The 24,451-nt window shown below is 39.7% G+C and overlaps 1 protein-coding gene across 17 annotated transcripts in view; it reads left to right on the top strand.

Moving 5' to 3' along the window:
* The window catches only part of dlg2 (discs, large homolog 2 (Drosophila)), a 179,781-nt gene that overhangs the window by 117,240 nt on the left and 38,090 nt on the right, over positions 1 to 24,451 (top strand). For 14 of the 17 annotated variants that reach the window (XR_010668637.1, XM_065962674.1, XM_065962678.1 and 11 more), the window contains 7 exons: positions 8,396 to 8,449; positions 10,388 to 10,438; positions 11,429 to 11,553; positions 14,160 to 14,329; positions 14,999 to 15,135; positions 16,552 to 16,696; positions 17,311 to 17,476. Coding sequence is in view for 16 of the 17 variants with exons in the window: in XM_065962674.1 (XP_065818746.1) it covers positions 8,396 to 8,449; positions 10,388 to 10,438; positions 11,429 to 11,553; positions 14,160 to 14,329; positions 14,999 to 15,135; positions 16,552 to 16,696; positions 17,311 to 17,476 (848 nt within the window). In the remaining variant the exon portion in view is untranslated. The remainder of the gene's footprint in view (positions 1 to 8,395; positions 8,450 to 10,387; positions 10,439 to 11,428; positions 11,554 to 14,159; positions 14,330 to 14,998; positions 15,136 to 16,551; positions 16,697 to 17,310; positions 17,477 to 24,451) is intronic. The other 3 variants (XM_065962684.1, XM_065962682.1, XM_065962689.1) reach the window with 1 other exon arrangement.

Below are 24,451 nucleotides of genomic sequence, written 5' to 3'. Positions count from 1 at the left end.
AAACAAAAACCATCGTCATTACCATCATCATCATCATCATCAATAATATGGAGACCATCATCATTAAGTTAGTAGGTATTCATGAAAGAACTGGGTCTTTAGCTTTTTCTTAAAGGTGCAGAGGGACTCTGCAGATCGAATGGAGTTTGGAAGTTCATTCCACCACCGGGGGGCGACAGAGGAGAAGAGTCTAGTTAGCGTCTTAGGACCCTGTTGTGAAGGTTGGATCAGACGCCTTTCATTGGCAGAGCGTAGAGGGGGGGAGGGAGTGTAGACCTGGATGAGAGAGTTAAAGTAAGGAGGAGACGTTTTTGTCGCTGTTTTGTAAGCGAGCAGCAGAGTTTTAAATTTGATGCGAGCAGTAACTGGGAGCCAGTGTAAGGAGATGAACAATGGAGTGACATGTTCTCTTTTATGAAGGTTGAAGACCAGTCGTGCTGCTGCATTTTGTATCATCTGCAGAGGTTTGATAGTGCATGTAGGAAGACCTGCCAGTAGAGAGTTGTTATTTTATGTCACATCAGACCAGATATTAGTGAGGAGAGCTTTACTGTGTATAACTTCAACCACGTGGGGTTGTAATGTCGTAAATAGATTGCAGCAGTGTATGCCAGAGTGACTTAACTGTAAGGTCTGGAGAAACATTTTTTGGGGGGGCTTTTTGTGCCTTTAATGCAGAGATAGGACAAGGGAGAGAGTGGGGAATGACATGTGGAAAGGGGCCACAGGTGGAAGTGAACCCGGGCCTACTGCTTGAGACGACAGCCTCAACACATGGGACGCGCGCCCTAACCATTGCGCCACCAGTGCGCCCTGAGAAACAGTTTCTTTACTGAGAATTTCACTTAGCTTTATATGTTAGCTTTAAAAGCGGTTCCAAGATTAACTGTGGGTGCCTGAGTCAAAGACCTTGCAGTATTAAAACTGTGAGCAGTTATCTCACTGTGCCATCTGCCACACTGTACATATCACTGTTTGAATAAAGGAAAGCATCACCCATGGAAACAAATGCAAATGATGGACTAACTCTTCTGCAAATACTCAGAGCTTATATTGTGGATATGTTTGTTGTGCACAAACCCAGTGATTTCTAAATATAGCAAAATGAGGAAATTCTGATTTACCACATGAAATTGATTTCATGGGTGACTGAGGAGAGCGGCCTGCCCTGAGTTCATCTCAGCAGAAGTCAGAGTAATGAACCAAGCTGTTTATCTGTGTGAATTCAAAGCTCTTTCTGTTAAAAGGAGAGTTCGCTGAAACAGATTCATCAAATATTTCATCAAATATCTATTCGAAAGATATCTTTTATTGTTTTTTAAAACATCATGTACAGTATGTTCAGTGAGCCTGATAAGTTAAAGTGAGAAAGTCAACTTATCAACTGTGCACTGTCTGAAACAACTGAAGCATATTTAGCTGAAGTATCCTTCTCATGAGCTGATAAATGGGTGGGTGACTATTGTTTACATAAATCAAGACCAGCCAATGTAAAAGTGTCAACAGAGTGAGTTTAAGGGAACCAAGAATAATGTAACATTTTTGGTTTCAACAATTTTGAAAAAAAAAAAAACACTTGTGAGTGAAGCCATTTGAGATGTGGATTTAACCACTGAGTGTGGCACTTTTAAAGAATTTTAATTTAATGTAAAATCTGTTATATAAGTTGCACCTGTATAGAAGACACAGCCTGTCTCTCCCAGAGAGAAATAAGGTTCTGTCTTACTGCGTGACAATTTCCATTGTATTCAGCAAAGTCCACAAAGTGCAGTTTTCTGCACAGCTGTGAAGCTCTTTTTTCAACAGTTTACCCAGTGAAGCAGCTGCTTGGTGGGCAGAATTTTCAATCCTGTCATGGTTGTATGCATTGGTTTGTTGGTGAAAACAGCACTTGATTTCATAACGGCTCATGTCTCAGTATTTTATACTGTGTATTGATCCAAAGGTTATATAGGATGAGGCCCATTTTTAAAATGAAAACAAATATATATATTTTAAAAAGTGTGTCTTATACAAACAATTGTACAGTAGTTTAAATAAACATCATTTATGGACAATGAGGTCTGTTGTCATTGGACAAAGAGAATGTGTGACCAGTATTGGCACTGGAAGTTGCTAGGTAAAAGTAATCATGTTTCATTTGTTTGCTTTGAATTTTTAGTTTTTCATATTGTCTTTTTTGTTGTTTGTAGTTGTTATTTTAAAAAGTATAGTTTAAATTCTATTAAACTTAACTTTAATCTCTGTAACCAGTGAGTCCCCACAACACTCATGATATTTTGGTCTTTATGTATTAAGGCAGCCATGCTGGCACAGTCTTCCTTTCTACAGTATACGTCTCACTCTGTGTATTCTCTAAATAAGAGTCCCAATAGGCATGACTAAGGAACCCCATTACCAAAAAGAAGTTATACTTTTGGTGGAGATTACAGCTTTGCTCTTATTTGCCACTCAAGAACCTTCTCTTTGTTGCTGTGAGAGGTTGGCTGTAAACATGTTACGTGTGTTTTCTGTTAGGTTTTACTTATCTTTCATTTGTATTACTGATGTACCGCAGATGAAAATCACGTAGTGGATTTGATTGCTGGGGTTTGTGATATGAGACCAAAGCACAGGCGGAATTACCTCATACATGGCCAGGAAGAGGTAATGGAGGGAATCCATCATGTAGCCAACCCTGTGAGGTGGGGGGGCGGGATTTATACTCCTGTCCTTTACCTCTCTGAAGCAAAACGTTTTGTAAATGATTTCAAGATAGATGAAGGATCATTTCTCTTATGGAGCAAAGAGTAAAGATTTGGGAGTCAAATCAATAAATAAGAGACACAAAACTGTCGGGATTATATACTTATTACTTATTACTTTTATAAACTGATTCTTTTTTTTGAATACAAGATCTGCTGGCAAGGGAAAATATTTTGGGTGTTTTTACTGGCTGTTTCTGTATGGAAGAAAATATCCCCTGTGGAGAACAATGAGAAGGAACATAAATGTAATCAAAGAACCCATGAGCAGTATTCTGACAACAATTTAGCTTTGATGTTTCTTCTTAAAATGAAACTGTTCTAAAGCTGCCCTGACATATTTGGAGCTGTATGGGGCTTATAAAAACGTATATGAAGACATATTTGAAAGCAGTTCACTTGATTTTATATCTGCAGAAATCAAAAGGCTTAAGTGGTTTGTTTAGTCTCTTTTAGGATGACTGTAAAGCTTAAGTAAGATCGTTCACAATCATTTATTTTTAGGAAAAATCATACAGGAACAAAATAGTTTCTGTCAGTCTTTCTACCTGCTTCCCGCTTTAAATCAGTTAACAGACCAAGATCAAGAGGTCTGATTGGTCAGATGATAGAGTGTCGTACAGGTTGATTTCTTATCTCTGACATTATCTGAACTTAACCTGCTCTGGAACAGGTTAGGTGTTCAGCATAAGTTACCATGCGGATCTACCGTCATTAGAAGTGAATGAATGGTAAATGGACTTGCACTTTTCAAGTGTTCTGACTACTCAAAGTGCTTTAGCTCCCAAGGTCACACCTACTTACTCACACACTGATGGCAAAGGCTGCTCTGTAAAAGTGTAAAAGTAACTAATCCACTCATTTACATTCATACGCTGACATGAAGCAACAGCAGCAACTTGGGGTTAAGTGTCTCGCTCTAGGACACATTGGACATTTGGCTGCAGGAGCTGGGGATTGAACCTCCAACCGACTCTACCACTGAGCCACAGAGGTTTATTTACTCCACAGTGAGCCAGTTTTGTAGTAACCCTGAAGTTACCTCAAACAATAACCATCAAGGAGGGCACTTTATTTACTGCAGGGGCTTATAAATCATCAGTTCTTCTCCTAATAAATGATTGTTTCTTCACCCCATTCCTTTGTCAGAGCAGGACCATGACCATGTCACAGAAGAGTCTTATACAAACCACGCTTTAAAAGTATTGTGAACATTCAAATGGTAGCTGGCATTAGACAATGACTTTTGCAGTATCATGTCTGGATGTCGTTTGTGGATTGACTGGAATCCCATGAAACGTTTTCCATAGCTCTCAGAGTCTGTACTGTCTGTGGCTAACAGCTGATGGATTCTTAGCATGCTTTTTGACAGTTATGAACCTACTTTAATTTCTCTGCAGGGGTTTTATGTTTCAAAGCCTTAAAACATGTTCCTTTATGATGACTTTCCTTTGCTATGCTTAAAGAGATAAGTCACTATTTTGAACTAAACTCTTGGTCAACATCAATATTATCTCTGCTGGTCAGAAATGGAGACTGATCACCTTCAAGTTTGAACACAGTGAGGTGTCCTCACTCCTTTAGCTGAACTCATCCTTACCTTTTTGTCACTGTCTACATTTTCTGTTCTGTTCCTCTAAAGCCACATCTCACATTCTGTAGATGATTATTCTTACATGAGATGTTTGTGAATTATTGATACACTCCCCTGTTTTCTTGAACCACTATACATTTACTATTGAATTATTGAGCAAAAACCAGACAAGAGTGCAGGATTGACTGAAGACATGCGAGCAAGTTATTCTGAAAGGTCTTCTGTACCCGATGCTGCTTTAGGGTAGCTCTACAACACTGTTCACTATGTGGCTATTACACCTTCCTCATCATCCAGGAAGAGCTTGCTATGTCTCAGCGAGTGAAAGTCCTTTAGTAAAAGTTGAGTTGGACAATCCCTGTATTGGTGTATCCCTGCTTCCAGGTTTAAGTTCCCATATAAATCTGATACCTGGGCTTTGGGTATCTGCAGATACTGAGTACCTATCTGATACCAGTGTTAAATACCCTCTATTCCTCACTGTTACGATGAGAGCTGGAGTCATTTATATGAAAGACAACTTTATCAAACAAAAATAAATACATAGATGTGATTTGACTTAATTGTCTCCACAATCTGCTCCACATTCTGTGTACCACTTGCAATAGCAACACTCACACTTAGCAGTCACAGTTGAGCTGCATTAGCATCACATTCCCATGTTGTCCATTGCTTGTACATGTTGCTAGCAGTGTCTCTCAAAATGTCATTTACTTTAGTAAACTGATAAAGCATTTCCTTGATGGCAGTTAAAATTGAGTCGCTGGTGTGTGACCCAAGAGCAGCATGTAACACCACACTGTGCACCATGTTACTCTTGTCTATATGGTCTACTGTAAAACATAAACATGCAAATAGCTCCAGGTATCTGCAAAACTTATATCTTTAACATCCATTAAGTCTGCTGTTATGTATGCCCTTAAATTGTTGTAGAGGTTATTCAGAGCAATCAAAAAAAATGTTGATAAACTAAAACTGTTTCAAGAGTCTTTCCAATGCAGCCAAACCAAAGCAAACTGCTTTGTTTTCTCTGCCTCCTTTGTTTGGTTAAAATGGCATTAGATTACCTTTTGCCTAAGCTGTTGTACACACTCATGCTTTTTGTAAACACAGAATTGCATAGAACTGAATTTTACAGATTGGCCTCATGGATGGGCCCATTGTCACCAATACCTGATCGAGCCATTTATTTCAGTATGGGATCGGTACATCTTTAGTCAGCTCCAAAAGATCATTCTGCTATCAGTCTTGTGTCAGGATATCTGGAGATTTTAAAGATTTTTTTATGTGTTATTTTAATTGATAACTTTTATCACTGGTTTTCTAGTTGTATGGAAAGCCTCTGAATATATCATGCACAGAGTTGGCATGCAGATGGAGCACAGCTTAATGTGTTGTTGGAGGCAGATGATCACGTTGTAATGTTAGGAAGCTGGAACAAGAGGAGAGACGAGCTTAAGTGCAGCTGAGCATACCATTCATGTGCACAGTCGAGTGGCCATTACCTCTCAGGGGTCTGTGTGTGCATACACGTGGATTCACAGAAGCAGTGGTGTCCATGTGATGTGCTAGGAGGTACTTCATGGATTAATATTGCATAAATTATCCACAAGGAGATTTATAATCTTATCCTTCATCGTCTTTTCATCGTTTCTTCTAATACAGTAAATAAACTTTGTGTGACATGTTTCTTCTTTAAGGTTTAGAAAGTGTCATTTATGTATATTACATTATGTATTTTGTATATCTATTTTTAATGTTGCATGCTATTTACTCAGGATTGAAGTGAGCTGTGCTAAAAGGTTAGCAGACTGATGATTTAAAAAATGGATTACCCTGTTCTGCTCTGTCTACTTAAACAGGTTTCTTCAGAGAGGATATTTGGTTTGGTCAAAGTTACATGATGATCATGATGACTATGGTACAAGAAGTAGATAAAATAACCTTTTCTGTTCCTTTCACAACCCCCAACCACTCATCCTCCATGAATTACTTCACTCCTCTCAACCAACCATGGCTCGCTGACAGATGCTGTGTGGAGTTTTTATGTCCTGGGAATGTTTGCTTGACATCAAAGACTACTGCATATGCTACAGGCTTTTAGGGGGACTCTTTCAGTGGTCCATAAGCTCAGTGATCATGGTGGTAACTCAAAGTCCTCCTACACTGAGCCATGGGACCACAGTGATAAAACAAAAGGAAAAGTGAAGAAGACTTTAATCACATTTGCTATTTAAAGAAATATTAGAAATGCTGTCAAACAGTAAAAGCACATTGGTAGTAAACAGCTGCAGACAGTCCCACAGAGTGTAACTGGGTCATAGAGGCAGAAATCTGTATAATAGTTGTGATGGAGACGTGAGCGGACAGGCTGAGACTCCAGCTGATGACATGTGCTGTCACTGCACTGATGAGCAAGCAAACCCTGTCGTCTGTCACAGCATCATGTCAGCATCATGTCAGTCACATCCAGAGCTGCACACGGTCTGTAAGGTACTCTCAAACTGTGCAATGTTAGCAGTGACAGTGTGTGTGTGCGCGTGCGTGTGTGTCTGTGTGTGTGTGTGTGTGTGTGTGTGTGTGTGTGTGTGTGCGTGCGTGCGTGTGTGCGTGCGTGTGTGTCTGTGTGTGTGTGTGTGTGTGTGTGTGTGCGTGCGTGCGTGCGTGTGTGTCTGTGTGTGTGTGTGTGCGTGCGTGCGTGCGTGCGTGCGTTATTCACAGGAGAATGATTATCCCTTTTTTTCTTATTGTTCCTGTTTATTTACGTATTTACGTCTTGTAGGAGCGACACACTTCAAATAAATCTCCAAATGCTTCTTTGAGCATCTTTATAAGTGTGTCACATCCATCAGGCTCGTAGTTTGAGTTCTGCAAACTGCTCTGCTGTTGGGTCACTGCTCTCACGTGTTAGAAAAAACACAGAGTTCCTCCTTTGGGAGCTCATGTCTTTTACCATCTGCTCATATTCTACAGGCCATCAGGACAGATTATTCTCCATGCACTGATAGAGTGGATTCATCTGACTGAAGTTTTGTTCCCTGAGTGGAGGTCACATTTCTAAGGGAGCTATTGCATTCACAAGTGAAAATAAAACTCTGCTGTGTTTTTCTTCATTAAGAGTTCATTTTCTCTTTGATTGGTTAGGGTTTGAAACATGGGGAGGTACTCTGTCCTCGCTGCAGCTTGTCATCCACACTCCTGGCCTAAATGTGGTTACGCATTGCTCGGGTTGAGGCCCATTAAGCCGGGCTTCAGCCAGTCTATGGTTACAGACATTGCTATTGCTCGGCTGCTGTGTTGTAGTTTGATCATAACATTTGACAAGCATTGAGGGCCAATATATGAAAATATGAATCATTTGTTTATCCCAATAGTAATTCTAGTGTTAGCAAGGTTGATGACATTTAACTGTTCAGTTGACTAAACGTGCACATCACATATTAAAAATGTAATTTATTTACAGGTCCTGCCCAAGCTTTGATATTCTTTCCAGACCAAAACTAGCATGCATGATTTAAAATTGTCTCCCCCCCTACTATTCTGACTAAAGAGCAGTGTAGCACAGTGTTAATAGTTGCAGAGAAAATGTTACACAGAAGCTTTTAACAGACACTTACCTATTGGTGTTCACTTCTACAACACAACAGAATGATGAATTCTGAATTCACAGGGCTTGGGCGTGTTTCTATCAACGAGGTGTCAGAATGACATTTCTGCATGGGTTAAGCTTACATCCACATATTACGCTCTCGTGTTCAACCCACTCGGTGATAATAATCGTAAAAGATTGCTGTGCGAAGCACGGCAAGTGTTTCTCTATCCAGTAAATGGAGGTCTGTTGAATTGTTGATGATACAGAGATCCAGAGGCCTGTCCCCTGGATACATTTATGGAAAGTAGGGCAGTGGTGGTCTTAAACATCCCCCACCACTCCAACCAAAGTCTCACCCTTTTTTCTCCCTTCTCTCTCTCCTCTCTCTCTCTCTCTCTCTCTCTCTCTCTCTCTCTCTCTCTCTCTCTCTCTCTCTCTCTCTCTCTCTCTCTCTCTCTCTTACAGGCCAGTCCTGCCCCCATCATCGTCAACACAGACACGTTGGATTCAGTTCCTTATGTGAGTTTGAATTTTTCATCTTGTGTCAATGCTGTCTTTGAGTTCTTTATAGATCAATGCCTCCTGCAGATGAACACACTTCAGCTCTGCCACTGAGTTAGACATATATTGTATTTTGTCTTGTAATGTGTTAACTGTAATATTTTAAAAGTCCTGATATAAGGCCCAGTCTCTTTTAGTAGCCTGGTGTTGATCCAAATTTTGACATATGAAGTAGTTTGAGGCCTCTATGCAGCAAGATACAAACAAAATAATGATGAACTTCAACATATGTCCAAGAAAGATAAAGTCATGTGAGTATCCACTCCATAGCAGTGTGAGACAGAAGGATAAAGATCAGCTGGAGATTCATGTCAGAATGTGAGCACTGCCTCTCAGAGTCTCCTGCATGATGATCTGTAGAAAGACTAAAGAAATTCAAAACTTTGTGAGAGAAGAGAGGGAGGGGACGACTCTGTTACTGGTGCTGCTCTTTGACATGAAAATAAATGTTGAAATTAAACATGCTTTCCTCAAAGAGGAAAGATGTTCTAAAATGTTTACAGGGTTCAATAGAACAGCTGATCAGCTATCCTTTTTTTTAACACAGTTAAATATTATTTCTGGTGTTAATTCACAATGTTATATTCTTTCCTAAATTTTCTGTGCAAAAGTTTTCTTAGGAAATAATTAAAGGCCCGTCATGTATTGACGAGTGTTCTAAAAAAGAGTGCAGGGTCATTTTATAGACTAACGTAAATAAAAGCTCAGGCTGATGTTTTATGGCACTTTTCTTCATGAAAGAAATAATCTCTAGTGGGGACTTGCACCTCTGACCTGTACACAGTATTTTATTTCAATACAAAAAAAGTGATGCTTGGGAGAATTTGTTAAAAATCATTACTGTCAGCTTTTAAAGAAGGAAAGAAGAAACTTTAGGTGAACAAAAGTATTGTTTACATCAGGAATGGGAAACTTTTGTCACAGCAAGGGCCACATTCATTAAATTCTCACTGTCAGAAGGCCAAACTATAGGACACAAAAACAATTACAGTCAATTATGTCTCAAATTGAACTCAAGATATACTAGTGATCAAAATTGATTATGGACCTATTTCTGCTTTTCATGATTTCATGGCAGATTTTGTTTTCTTCATGTTCCCAATTAATTGATATGTAAAAACTGACCTGAGGGCCACGTTGAGGGTTGATGGGGGCTGCATGTGTGGTAAAAACAAGTCATAAAATCTGGAACTGGATCCTAAAACTGACAGGAAGCCAGTTGAGAGAAGTCAGCGCAGGTGTGATGTTATGTCACTGTCTCGTTTTGAACGACGAAGAAACGACTGCTCAGCACTGCTTTGCAAAAATAAATGTCTTATCAGACTAAAAAAAAGCTTATATGACCTTGATGTAAGGTTTTCCACTTCTGGTACTTAGAGCGCTTTAAACAGAGCGTTGACCCTAAACCCAAAACCAAAATGTTGTTTTTTAATCCGCCCAACTCACTTCTGCTGCTTCTCTGATCTTTTAGTCTTTGTTATACAATAATACAAAACTCTGATAATAACTTATGCTGCTCAGTCATGATTCCCAATAAGGCATATGATGTGCAGCATCTCATATCCTCATGTTCTATTTCTGTATGAATGCATAATGACAGAAGTGCTGGCTTCTAATTAATCATCCGAGTGAGACACAGACCGACTCCTCTGCCTCCACGTTTCAGAAATAGAAAATGTTGATTAACCATCACCTTCAATTTTTTCCCCTTGAGGTGAGGCCTAGTTAGCACAAAAACTCAAAGAAAACACCTGTTAGTCTGTAGAGTCTCTTGACTTCCTCTATGGGATTGATTTAATGAAATGATCCAGCAGCAATGCCTTGTGTTTTCAATCTGAAGCTTTGTTTGACTACAAATGAAATGACTGCTCTATCTCTTGTTTTCTGTTTTCTCAGGTCAACGGCACTGAAATAGAATACGAGTTTGAGGAAATCACTCTAGAGCGGGTGAGTATCACGTTTAGCTCACAGCTTTGTTTAGAAGACGCCTCGGTACTCTTGTTCAGGAAAATAAGAAGGAAGTCGTTTTGTGTGTTTAATACTATGACAGTCATTCATGCTACAGAGTAAAGATTTAGCATCTCATTTGTAGCACTGAGATTGACTTGGGGCAACTCAACTGATTGCAAAACAGTTTTTAACTGACCATTCAGTCACCAAGTTAAAGAATCAATATATTACTCTGACACCTAGTGTTTAAAATGAGTACTGCAGTCCAAATTTAAAACATTAAAAAGAGAGCTGTCTCCCCTCCTCTCTAGAGTGGATGCTCACTCAGGTCACCATGTGGTGGACTCTGAAGCTTCAGTGTTTATCCAGCTCTGCATGGGTCTGTAAACCTTTCTGTGTTCTAACCTCTCTCCATTTTTCAAAAGCATCTCCAATATTGATCCTAGTTTGAGCACGTTTCTATGCTGTCGAGCTTTTAAGAAAAATGAAGAGAGAGAGAGAGAACCTGTTATGTTTTCAGGGCATTTAACTTTGACCTGAAGTCAGTGACAGCTAATCACCGGCCATCAATTAGATACTCATCACAGCGTAAGAGGGTGGATGAAGCCAAAGAACGCAAATCAAGACTATCTTAATAAAGAGTTCAAAGACGATCTCTGCTGTTTTTATACTTCATTTTTAATGTTTTATTATTAACAATGCATACATACAAATCAGCCATCAATGGTGAATCAGCATCAGCATATTAATACAAGTATCAGTGTAAATGTAGAATATAAGTGGCTGTTGTTTTTCCACTGAAACCACAACAGTACTTCTATAGGAGGGTATATATATATATATGTACTATAATGACATGCCAGATGAAGACAGCTGTCCTCAAACTGTGTTGGTAAAATGCTGTTGATGTGTTGACATTTGAAACACTACATAGGGAACACTTCCTGCCTTTAGACTCTCGTCACTGACTGCTCTCCATTGCTTCAGGGTAACTCAGGATTGGGCTTCAGCATCGCCGGGGGGACAGATAACCCGCATATTGGTGATGACCCCGGCATCTTCATCACCAAGATCATCCCTGGAGGTGCTGCAGCAGAGGATGGACGCCTGAGGTCAGTCAGTTTAATGCTTTTTAATAAGAGGTAATGTGAATATTATTATTACTATTTAGACAGGGAAGGGGGGAAACAAGAGGATGACTTATCTCTCAGCTAACTGAGGCTGAATATAGGATTTTTTTTTACTCCCCCACTCCTGCACTGAAAAAGCTATGCTCAGAAACATTTCATGGAATACATCAATGTAATGTCCTACTCAGTAAAAACACCAGCTCCTCTCTACAGACTCCTTTTATCCTGACTGGTTTGGTGATGAACATAAAACTTGACTGCTTCATCTTCATTCATTTGGCTATAAATGTCTCTACACTATCTCACAATAGTACACTTGGGAATGACTGTTGATCTATGTTCATTTGGTTTGTTAACACTGTGAAAGGAGACACAGGGAGATTGGACATTTAAGAGGTTTAGAAAGTTCATAAAATAACTTACTTGGGGAATTTAAAATAACTTACTTGGAGGATGGATTGCGCTCACTAATTACTCCCTGAATTGCATTACGATAATAATATCAGTGCACAAACACGTCCATAAATGTTACTGCTGTCTGCATCTCCTCTCTTTGCTGTGAGGAACTGTGCTGTGTACTCTTATCCAGACAGACAAAATGTTGATCATGAGCTGGATGGGGAGGGGACTCTTCCTACCAGTGTTCCTACCAGTCCAGTCTTTACAGATAAGATACAACTCATCATGTGTATCACAGCTTCCTATTTGTAACAAACAGAGAGACATCACCATCTTCCCACATGTGGACAAAGTGGATACGTATGTGCTGGGTTGAGCCTCTCGCAGTCACGGACTAATTTCACCCCTGATACCCCTGAATTATAATTAGAAACTGTATTCAGATAACTTTTATTTAAGTCATACAGACGCAAAATTGATTTCCTGATCACTGGGAAGTTGGCACATGACAAATGACCTGGAAGTGGCTGTTGGTGCTGTTGTTTGAGACATTTTGCAATGAGGTTCATTTTGACAGAAAATGGACAATTTAGCCCCATATACACCCAAACAGCACTGGCAAACAGAGATGGTGTTTGCCCTGTAGCACATCTTGGGGTGCATTCAACACTTTAAGTACTCTTAGAGAATATAATTGTTTCTCTTTGTTTCATTAGCGCAGGTTAAGAGTGTGCACAAGTCGTGCAATCCTTTTGTGAATTAGGCCCTGAGACTTTTTGAAATGTATTAAATCACAGTCTTGTTTGTAGACCATGTCATGATAATGTATGTGATATATTAAAATTGTTTCATATTATAATTAAATAATGCACACAAAAGGGCGTCAATCTCAATAAGATTGCGGATGAAGCAGGCAGGGTATAAATCAAATTTAGCCTAATGGATTTTCAGCCACAGAACAAATGCATCATGGGTAATAAAGGGGAGTCTAATATTTGTGAGGATGGAGGCCTATTAGGGATTTTATACTCTAAAAATGTAGAAGCCAGACACAGGTCTGCTCTGACAGAGCAGAGCACTGAACATACTTAATGCAGCAGCCGGGCTCAAGGGACTGCTGCGAGTTTCTCATGAAGACTGTGTTTTTAAAAAACCATAATGTAGAAATAAACCACACTGTGTGTGTGTGTGTGTGTGTGTGTGTGTGTGTGTGTGTGTGTGTGCGTGTGTGTGCGTGTGCGTGTGCACGCGTGCGTGCATGTGTGTGTGTGTCTCCCTTGGGTAGCCTCATTATAGTTTGATGTAGTGCAGATGAATACCAGGTCTCATGGTCCATGCTTCCATATTTTGTATCTAATTGAACATTTTGAATATTTCTGACTACAAACCCAGAATATGAAGTCTTATGAGGACTAAGAGCCTTAGGTTTCTTCCTTGTTTCTTTTGTCTCACTTTGATGATGTCATCCGCTCTTTTCATCACAAGTGTGATGTCACAACTTCCACTGTGCACTTTCTCACAAATAACTGCAGCATCAACACTGATTATACCCGAGCAACGTACGTAATGTGTGACGGCCTGAAGAGCGTTTGCCAAGGCCACATTCACATTAACAAAAGGCAGTGTGCTGCTTAGCAACCAGTGTTTGTGTGTGTTTGTGTGTGTGTGTTTGTGTGTGTGTGTATGTGTGTGTGCTGGGTCCCAGCTGTTTCCTCTGAGCATCCTTAGGAGAGTTGTGCCCTTGACTTCCAGGTCATGAATAGTTTGTCAACACCCCGCAGGAATTTAGACTAATTTCATTTTTACACCCTTGTGTTGATAAACTGTAACCCATTCATTGTACTGAGGACAAATAAACATGAAAAACTACATTTTCACAGTGTTGCACAATCTGAATCTTGTTCCACTGACTATAGTACACAGTCAACATCGCCGTCCACAGTGTATGCAAAAAATTATATCAGAATAACATATTTTATACAGACAGATCTTAAACCTCACATAAACCTTCAGATTAAAGCGTTTTCTCACAGTGGATGCTTTGCCTCGGCCGACACTCTCCTCCATCTGAAGCTAATGGCAGCTTCTGAAGAGAGGAACACTGTGACTACAGACTTTAATGATCAAATATTTAAATATTAAATATTGCTGTTAATTAATATGAATGATTCCTTCTGTTCCTCCTCCAGAGTGAATGACTGCATTCTCCGGGTGAATGACTCAGATGTGTCTGAAGTCTCCCACAGTAAAGCAGTGGAAGCCTTAAAGGTTGCCGGTTCTATAGTCCGACTGTATGTGCGGCGCCGCAGGCCAATGCTGGAGACCATCATTGAGATCAAACTTATCAAAGGACCAAAAGGTGGGTCAAACACACACATTGTCCACATTAAGCTGGGCCCTGTCATTAATGCTTTGTAAATACCTAATCTGGTAGTTTTGAAAGTAAGGCCCGACTGATAGATCTGTGACTGGTGACTAAATCGAGTAATATCGGCACATATATAATCGCTCACTGGATTGCTGATATCGGCCGATATTATCGGCTGGCTGATTAATCGGTCAACATCTAATTCAAATGTTGGAATTCATTTCTCTGGCCGCTGTTGCTAAAGTCTTGCATTATTTAAATAACATATAACACACATGCATGTTCTTTGATCATCAGTTAAGTCGAAGAGATTCTTTATAGACTTTTCTTTGGCTTATTAAAAAGTGGAGGCATAAGTTGTTGCTGTCAGTGATTCACAAACTGTAACACCATCTGGCATATGGGGCAAAATGTATTGCAGGATTTACATGTTGCAGGTGATAGTTTAAAAGTGTGTATCTCATCAGTTTAGTGTAAAACCATTCCTTTAATAGAATGTGTTTCAGAAAGCTTTCAAAATAATGAAGACAAACTTTTCTCTTATCTTTTTGGTTCTGTGTACTGTTTATTTTTTTAACATCATCATATGGTGATGGGTTTGTAACTAACCACATTCTTATACACACACACACACACACACACACACACACACACACACAGGGCTTGGCTTCAGTATTGCAGGTGGAGTTGGGAACCAGCACATCCCGGGTGACAACAGCATATACGTTACCAAAATCATAGATGGCGGGGCAGCACAGAAGGATTGCCGGCTACACATTGGAGACAGGTTGTTAATGGTGAGTAGCCATGAAGGCTTTATTTAAAAACATGCACAATGATACTTTAATAAATACTAGTGATTCAACAATCTAACTTCCAATAACAATTTGCTGCCTGGGCAGATCAGCCGATACCGAGTACTGATCTGATAGCAGTGTTAAATCAATAATCTATATTTCTCACTGCAATGAGACAGGGGATCATTACTTTGTAAGCCAGCATCAGTTTTTCACAACTTAGTAAAAATAAATTAAATCAATAAATACATGTGAAATTACTAAATTGTGGTCAAAATCTGTCCCACCATATGTGTACCACTTGCAAAGGCATCAGTCACCCTCTGCTGTGGCAGTGAACCCTTGCTAAGGTGCATTGTATGTTCAACAGGCTTTTTGCCATTATTGGATAGGAGAGTGGATTGAGTGGGAATGACATGCCGGAAAGGAGCCACAGGCTGGACAGGCCACTTACAGGTCTACAGCCTCCATACTGTACATGGAGCGAGACCTTACCACTAGGCCATCTACACCCCGTTTTTTTTTTTGTTTTTTTTACAGTAGAAACCGTAACACAGCTCTCTTTAAAGTACCAGACCATTGACAAAAAGAGTCATTTTCTAATATTGGATTGGATTTTCTAAATCTGTTATGGAGGGTTAGTACTCCCTAAAATTAGCAACAATTAAAACCATCAGCTTATTAAAATGTTTAAACTTATGTTTACCCCTTATATGGGCTATTTAGATGTAGTACAAAGATGATGAATCAGATTGATTAAATAACATATGAATATGTGCAGCACAGAGTATGAGATCATAATATAGAAGGTCTTCTCTCAGCACTCCCTGACTTCATGTGTCCCTGTGTCTCTTCTGTAATGTTGAACTACTAGACCCCTGTTGAATTAACTGATTACTGCTGAAATAATTGGCACTATTATATAGCCTGATGTGAAAGAGACTAAAAGGGGATTCCATCACTGAGATTACACTGTGAACATACACAGTACTGTGTTAACTGTGTCATGTTCTTAAAGCTGACACTTTTATTCCTACATGTTTAATCTCAATGATATTTCAGTGATGATCGAGTCTCTAGCTAACAGTCCCTTAGTTAGAAAGAGGCAGCCTGCCGGTGTAACACAAGCTTCCTCCTGAGGAGGGCATCCCTCTTGCTTTACCAGTACTTAATTTAATTCCCTTCCTACTGCTGTGTTCTCTCCCGAACACCATCTGTCATAATCTAGTCTCCAGGAGGCAGGGAGCAGGCTGGATTAATCTGAACTGAGCTGTAAGGAAACAAGAGGCAGCCTGTAAAGAGTGAACAAACTGTGTGTGTGTGTGTGTGTGTGTGTGTGTGTGTGTGTGTGTGTGTGTGTGTGTGTGTGTGTGTGTGTGTGTGTGTGTGTGTGTGTGTGTGTGTGTGTGTGTGCAGGTGAACAACTACTGTCTGGAAGAAGTGTCTCATGAAGAAGCTGTGGCCATTTTGAAGAACACGTCGGATGTGGTTTACCTGAAGGTGGGAAAGCCCACTAATGTCTACCTGTCAGATCCCTATGGGCCTCCTGATATCACACACTGTAAGTCCTCCTTTCTTCTGTTTGAACCCATGACTCATGTGAGGGCTCCTCTTTTATTACACTAAACGCAGATGCATGTATCTCCTACTGCTTATCATATGTGATGTTTGACTTCTGTGTCCAGATTTTGAGCGGCTGAACATGTGTGTTGTTTACCTGCTGCTCTCTAACTGTAGATTTGGTTTTATGGTTTTGCTGAAGGGAGCAGGCTCATAATGCTGAAACTATGATTGTGAAGATTGTTGATATTAGCAAATATGTGTTATGAAAAACAACTGTAATAGGATAATATTGATAATATTGTGCGATACTATTAGAATTATTTTTATTGGAAATTTGTTTTTCTTTAATTCTGTACAGTAGGGTGTTTGATTTGCTCTGTTAGAAAGTCATAGAATAATTATTTGTTTTTATCATATTATAAGAAAACTTCTACTTTTAGACAGTAAAGACACAGTATGAACTTTCACAAGCCTCAATAATTAAAACAGTTCTCTGTCTGAATTTGGTGTACACAGATGTCTAATATACAGAATGTGTATGAGTCCTGTCTTTGCATGTAGAAATGTGGCAGCCCATTTCTCTATTGTAAACCTCTCCATCTTCCTCCACAGCTTTCTCTCCAGCCATGGAAAACCATATCTCTTCTCCTATCAACAGTGGCACTCTGGAGTACAAGTCTAGCCTCCCCCCCATCTCCCCAGGGAGTTATTCCCCCCTCCCTAAGCACTTATTGGGGGAAGAGGATATAAACAGGTTGGATGGTTTTTCCTTCTTACGGTAATTACTTCCCTTCTACTTAACTTCTAAACCTACAGGTAGAGGCTTTGTCCACTCCTCCTGTCTCCCCCGTGTCTCGACTCATTTCTGTTGTTGGTGTTTTTTTTTGTTTTTTTTTCATTTAAACCCACTTATTGTAAAGACTGAGCCTGATTCACTAAGAATGGACTGCAGCCACTAATACATCCCAAATAATGCATATTGCCACCCCCTATCTGCTCTGTCTCCAGGTCTAGTCACTGAGCATATAGCACTAATGATATTCAGGCACAGCACAAACAGTTGTCCTGCTCCCTGCAGTTTACAGTGTCTGAATGTGGAGAGAAGCTATGGTCACCTTTGTTCTTGACCTATCTGCATCCTAAGGCTGACAGAACACATTGTTTCCTTAGTTGTTTGATGAGCTAGGAGGGGATGGGCCGATTCTTCAAGTTTATTAAGAGGCCAACCTTGAAGATATCATCTTCTTCCTCCGTCATCATGATGTAACAGCTCCAGACTGTTTTCACAGAGCCACTGTCAGCCCTGTACTGATTTAACCCCTGATCGTATTAATAGTATGAAAGTCATATTTACAGACTTTATTTACAGATAACTGAAGTCGTTTAGGAGCAGAATTGTTGTCCTGATCACTGGAGAGGTTGTGTTTGACATCTCTCTAAACACAGCACCAACTCTCAGCAGACCATACATTTCCCACTCTAACTGTGTGTGACTGTTAGCTCCGGTGTTAGTGAACTAGATGTGCAATACAATGAGGCCTATTAGTATAGAAAGGGGCCAGTTTCTCCAAAAATGATTGCATAAAATAACATGCAAGACAGTGGTGCACACTGATGCAGCAGCTCACCTCTGCCTTTCTGTTTACTCCTATAATGGATCATTCAAATACCTGCAAACTGCACTGGTGTTTGCTTTGCAGAGAAGTTATGGGAGCATTTAACCCTGCTGTCTTTTTGACTCATCTGACAGGGTTTAGTGGTCACAGAAGCAGCATAATCCTTTTGTGAATCTGGCCCTGTGTTTTATTTTTTCTCTGTAGTGTTTTTCAAAGATATCCTCAAAACAACTTCTGGAAATGAAGAAAGCTCTTGTTGTTCCGTTGGGATCTTGAAATATTACACTCTCATAAAGTTTACTCAAACAAATAAAAACCACAGGGTCTTATAGAACAGCAGGTTTGAAAAGCACAGGCCAGCTGCAGTCTCATATGTCTGTTGTGTTTTCAGGTGAAAGTCTTCTTATAATTTAAACCTTGTAAAGAAACACATTCCTTTATATTTTATAATAATAAGGTCATGGTGGTGGAACAGCTTTTGATGTTTGTTCAGTCTGTTGTTCACAAAGGTTTTGTAGAGTCGATAAACAGTGAAAAAAATGTCAAAGCTAAAGATGCACCAGCATGAGCAGAAAGTGGATTTGAGTGGATTTGCTGAGTTAACTGTTAAAAGGTGTAGCAAAGGATCAAATCGATTAGAATACATTGTGTCTGTATATTTTTGTGTTTTCTCACCTGTGGCACCAGACAGACACACAAAGAGACACTGTTTTGCTTTTTTGTGTCTGCTTTTCTGGATTATAAAAACCACCCATCATGTTTTCATTTCCACTGAAATGGGGCTTAGAAGTCTTCTGAAAATGACAGCATGGCAGACGATGTGTTACATGATGCATCATAATGTGTTTATGGCTTCATTAGATTGCCCTGAAACTATGAAGTAGTTTGGAAATCTTTAACCCAACAAAGTTTTTTTATTGACCATATCTTTGCCTAAAACTCCAAATTGTATTTGTACTGCACTTATATAGCTCCATTCAACTACTTGAAGCTTTTTTACATGTTATAACACATTTAAACACAATTTTAACACACAATTAAGCACACAGTATATTTACAGTGGTATAGGAGGTTGCTTAACTGCTCATCATGATGTGATCTCACTAGCCATGTTTGCATGGGAAAAAAATCCTGATCAGAATAAAAACGTCCCATGTAAACACCTGAGAGACTGATCAGAAGAGACTGATCAGATCTGCTCAATTTGTAAAGAAATGTCATTCAGAAAGAGAGGGGTAGTTTATACTGTCCTTTATTCAGATCAATGTCCATATGATCACCTGTGAATTGTTTCTTCTTAGTTAGGGTAAATCTATTCATACTGCACTTTTCTTCCTCTTTTAATTGTGCATGCCTGTCCTCCTGTGCACTCCCCTATTTATCAATTCCAGGAGAAATATGTACTGCTGAGCTTGGAGCTTAATTGGGTGTCCATGTGATAAAATGTTGATGAGGTTTGAATCCACCAATTAAAATGATTTCAATGAAGAAGTTTTGCACATGTAAAGATGTACCCATATGTCTATTTTAAGATATATTCATATAGATAGAGGGCATAAAAACGTTATATTGATAGGGTCGGCTCTGGCTCAGTTGGTAGAGTCGTTGTGTCTCAAGGTTCGATCCCCAGCTCCTCCAGCCACATGTCATGTCCGATGTGTCCTTGGGAAAGACACCTAACCCCAAGTTTTCCCCGCGGCTTCATCGATGGCGTATAAATGTGTATGAATGTGATTAGTTACTTCTGATGGTCTCTTTACATAGCAACCTCCTCCATCAGTGTGTGAATGTGTAGGTGTGACATGTGGTGTAAAGGAGGAAATGTGAACAGTATCTGCTGGGGAATCCGGGATCAAACTGCCTATCTTCAATAAAGTGGCTTATCTGCTTTACCTCTTAGGTCACTGTCACCCTGAAGAAACCTCAGCCACTACACTACAAACATTGATTATTCATTTAAATGTACAAGTCATTTTTGTAGTTACTGAGTTTTGATATCAGTATAGTTTATCTTATTACTTTAGCACAAAGCTTCAAATTGTAGAAGTAGTAGTAGCTTGTTGTCTGAACTTAACCTCCTAAGGTATCTGCTTCAACTTAACCAAACTGTGAATGTTAACGTGTAAAATGTTTTGTGACCCTGTGTTTGAAAATGTTACAGTGTTTAGAAAGTAGAGAAAGTGTGATCCAAACAGGGTTTCACTCCTGGTGATAAAACTGTTCTACAGAAATATGCATAGAAAAGAAAGCATTTTTTAGTGTAAGATTCAGAGCTTCTTTAGCTTTAAGCCCTGTGGTTAGAATTGATATAAGACCTGAAAGTTCCAGTTTACTCTTCAACTGTCAGTGTTTTTCGCTTTTCTCTTGTAGTTTTCAGTCTCTCCTCTCTTAAAGCTGCTCTCAGTCAGAAAAGAAGAAGGTTTAATCAGTCACAATCGAACATTAGCAGCTCCCCAGCTCGGATCCCCAAACACCTAATCCTAAAACAAGTTGACATAAGGCCCAGTAACACAGGACCCACATTTCTGATGGAGGCTTATCCCACAGTCAAGCTTTTGTCTTGCGGTGGAGTGTCCAGCGGTGGAGGCCTGCTGTTTATCAAACATGGAGTTTGTTCTGAGCAGCAGCTTCAGCTCGTCTCTTTTTAGTCACATTGTTTGAAACATGACGGAAAAAATTGTAAGTCAGCATCACAGAAAGCGGTGAATATCAGAAGATTAGACTTCAAAATGCTCCTCATATTTCACTTTAAAGACTTGTAGAAGAATATAGTCAGGGAGTGATAACAAAAGCTTATTTCAGGGCGGAGCTGAAGGAGTCCTGTGTTAAGCTTTGTTAAGTGAAGGATTAGAGCTCCATTCTCTTCAGAGTTAAGAGGTTTAGTATTTACTCTTGGCCAAGGTGCATCCCTAATAGCCTTTGAGATTATCTCTTGGACCTAAAGTGCAGCACTCTGACAGCCGCTCGTCTCCCTCCTGCTCGCTGTGACACAAAGACTTAGAACAAAGAGCTACAGTCGAGTCATCTACTATAATAACTGCTGAAGTCCCTCGAGGAGCGTCCTTTATTTTATCAAACCTCATACTTGGTGTCAGAATCTTGAATTGTATGGACTGGTCTAATTTCATTTCCACTATTACAAATAATTATATTAATTGTCAATGTACCCACTGCTTCTAATCTTTATGAAGAGATTTGAATCTCTGACAGATATGTGTTGTCAGTAAAAAATAGACTTTATGGGTCTACTCTTAAAAAAGGAATAGAAAATAATTTAAACTAGAGACCATTTGTGTTAGTGTCAAGTTTCTGATAGTTAGCATTATCTTTTCAGGATCTCACGAAAACAATATGTACATGTATAGGGGCCATTAAAATACCACAATTATCGTAGAAACATTACATTTTCCTTTTTCTTTATTGAAGAAATGCACAGCGTTACTTAACTTCCAAGTGTTTAATCTGCACAACCATAAAATAATAAATATATATTGTGTGTTCCAGAAAGATTTTGAACTTGACCCCCTAGAGGCCAGATGTTCAGCCCTCTTTGACACCAGGTTAAAAACTGTACAGGCTCTAGTCTTTAGACTCTATATGCCCGGTGCAGAGTGTTTTGGTGCACAGTGCAGGAGGGACGGTGAGATTGGCATGCCGGTGTTGTTCATGCCATGTCAGTTTGACATTGAGATGTGCACTTTGTTTATCATGACAACAGAAGTTCAGCAGTATATACCATTGCTGATGGCATGCCACCATGGGGGCCAGCGCCATGTACCAATCACACCACCATGATGTATAATGAATACCAGTGGACTTAAGACAATACACTGCTGTAAATGTGGACATGTTTTTGTCTTCTTTGACAATTTGAGTGCAACATAGTGATGTTATTAAATGATCGTGTACATTTCTCTGGTCTTTTTCATGTAGACTATATTGAACATTTTACTGTTTGGTTTCTCAGTGATGTCAGTAGAGTAGTTTTATATACATATTGTTGTCGATGTTACCAGTAAGCACATAGCAGAGCTGATCACACATAACAAGGTTAGCCTAGCCAACATAAGTCAGAATAATCAATAGCTAAATGTAGTTGGACGCACCCTAAATCCCTACTTACCTCTCGCTTTGGACAGAGTCCATTCACTGAACATACAGGTATCACAGGAGAATCAAAAGCTGTTTAAAATGCTTGGTTCTTGCCATGCTTTTGGCCACTTGCTCCGTGTCATTATGATCTGTGAAAATGTTTGCCTTAAGAATGTCATGCCCTCAGATGCAGCTGAAGATAACCCACATAAATTATAGATGGGTTTTCATTTATTTCTTTAGAAGATGAACTGTGATGTGTGAGTTATCTGTTATCAGAATGCTTACTGATAACTTTAGTTCTACATTTCCCTCTTCAGCTGCAGTCAGACACATCGTGCAGAGTTGCTTTATGAAGTTTTTTCTGAATGTTTGAACAGGAAACAAGTAAACAGAGAGGGAAAGGCTGAGAGCAGGATGACAGGATTAGAGACGTGAGCAGTAATGCTGTGCTGCAGGATGCTCAAGAAAAATGTCTGTTCAGCAGAGTGTGGAACTACACTCTGCACTGATATCAAGAAAAAATCATTCTCATTATAGCGTTGGATTGTGTTGCTTCGTTTGGCACTTCAGTGAGGTTCTTTTAACATCATGTCTTGCCTCCTGAGACCCCCGTCCGATAGGGATAGTCTTTTTTTGTGAGGTGAGGTGAGGTGAACAAGCAACTCAGGAGGATTTTCTTTCAGGACTTTGAAGAAATGATCAGGAGTGCATATGTAAGTGTGTAGGCATGACTTATATATATGTGTTTCTTGAATCTCTCTGTAACTGTATGACTACCAACACCAGACTTGACAGAAACACATAGGTCAGTGTCATGCCTCAGTGACACCATGAGTCAGCGGTTTGCCCCTCAGCCCTGCAGTTGGTCCTCAGGACAGCAGAGGGAGTAAGACTGAGGCTGTGCCAGCAGGATGGAGTTTGGTTCTCCTGTTGCATTCAGCTGGCACAAAGTGTGTTCCTGAGTCCAAACTCATTTACACCAATAGCTTAATTCTATAGGACAGCAAAGACAAGCTAGTGTTAACATCTTCTGCCCAGGGGAAATGTACATCACCCAGAAAAAAGAGAAATCCAATCCAGTGAAAAGTTTAAAGAAATAGTTTTTTTTTAATGCATTTAAAGGTATCATGCAATCTGCACCCTACAAGTTGTTATCTAAAATGCTACAAATCTAAATATGTCTCTGCTGCAAGTTTGTCATGTTGGAACAATACAATCGTAGATGAATTAAATATGAAAATTACGTTTTAAAATGCCATTTGACCGATGCCATGCCAATATTGTTTTCTGCCTGTAGGGCATAATTGTAATAATTGTTGCCAATCACAGAGAAGCATGCAGAGGAGCAGAGGGCATGCATTTATGTAAGAGAAGTCCACCACCTTATAAAGTAGGGCCTCCTCCTTTTCTGCTCAGCAGCACCACTCTGCACAGATCGCCCTGTCCACTCTTCATCCAACATTTCATTTATATTTTCACAAATAATTCCAAAATATTTTCTCAATGATATTGAAATTCGATAAAGTTATATGAAGATAGAAAACTATTTTTTGTATTTTGATCTCCTGCTTGCCTCTCTGAAAATGAGGAACATGTCACTCCGTTGTTCATCTCCTTACACTGGCTCACAGTTACTGCTCGCATCAAATTTAAAACTCTGCTGCTCGCTTACAAAACAGCGACAAAAACGGCTCCTCCTTACTTTAACTCTCTCATCCAGGTCTACACTCCCTCCCCCCCTCTACGCTCTGCCAATGAAAGGCGTCTGATCCAACCTTCACAACAGGGTCCTAAGTCTCTAACTAGACTCTTCTCCTCTGTCGCCCCCCGGTGGTGGAACGAACTTCCAAACTCCATTCGATCTGCAGAGTCCCTCTGCATCTTTAAGAAAAAGCTAAAGACCCAGTTCTTTCATGAATACCTACTAACTTATACAGTAGATACATACTAATTAGAGCTCTTAAGAACTACCCTCAATGTTGTGCTTTGCCTCTGGTCAGTTCCTGTCGGCACCTGTGTGTCCAATCAGACTCAAAGCTGAT

The sequence above is a fragment of the Labrus bergylta genome, chromosome 14 (genome assembly GCF_963930695.1).
Source record: "Labrus bergylta chromosome 14, fLabBer1.1, whole genome shotgun sequence".
Lineage (NCBI taxonomy): Eukaryota > Metazoa > Chordata > Actinopteri > Labriformes > Labridae > Labrus > Labrus bergylta.
This window is presented reverse-complemented; position numbering and strand designations above follow the sequence as displayed.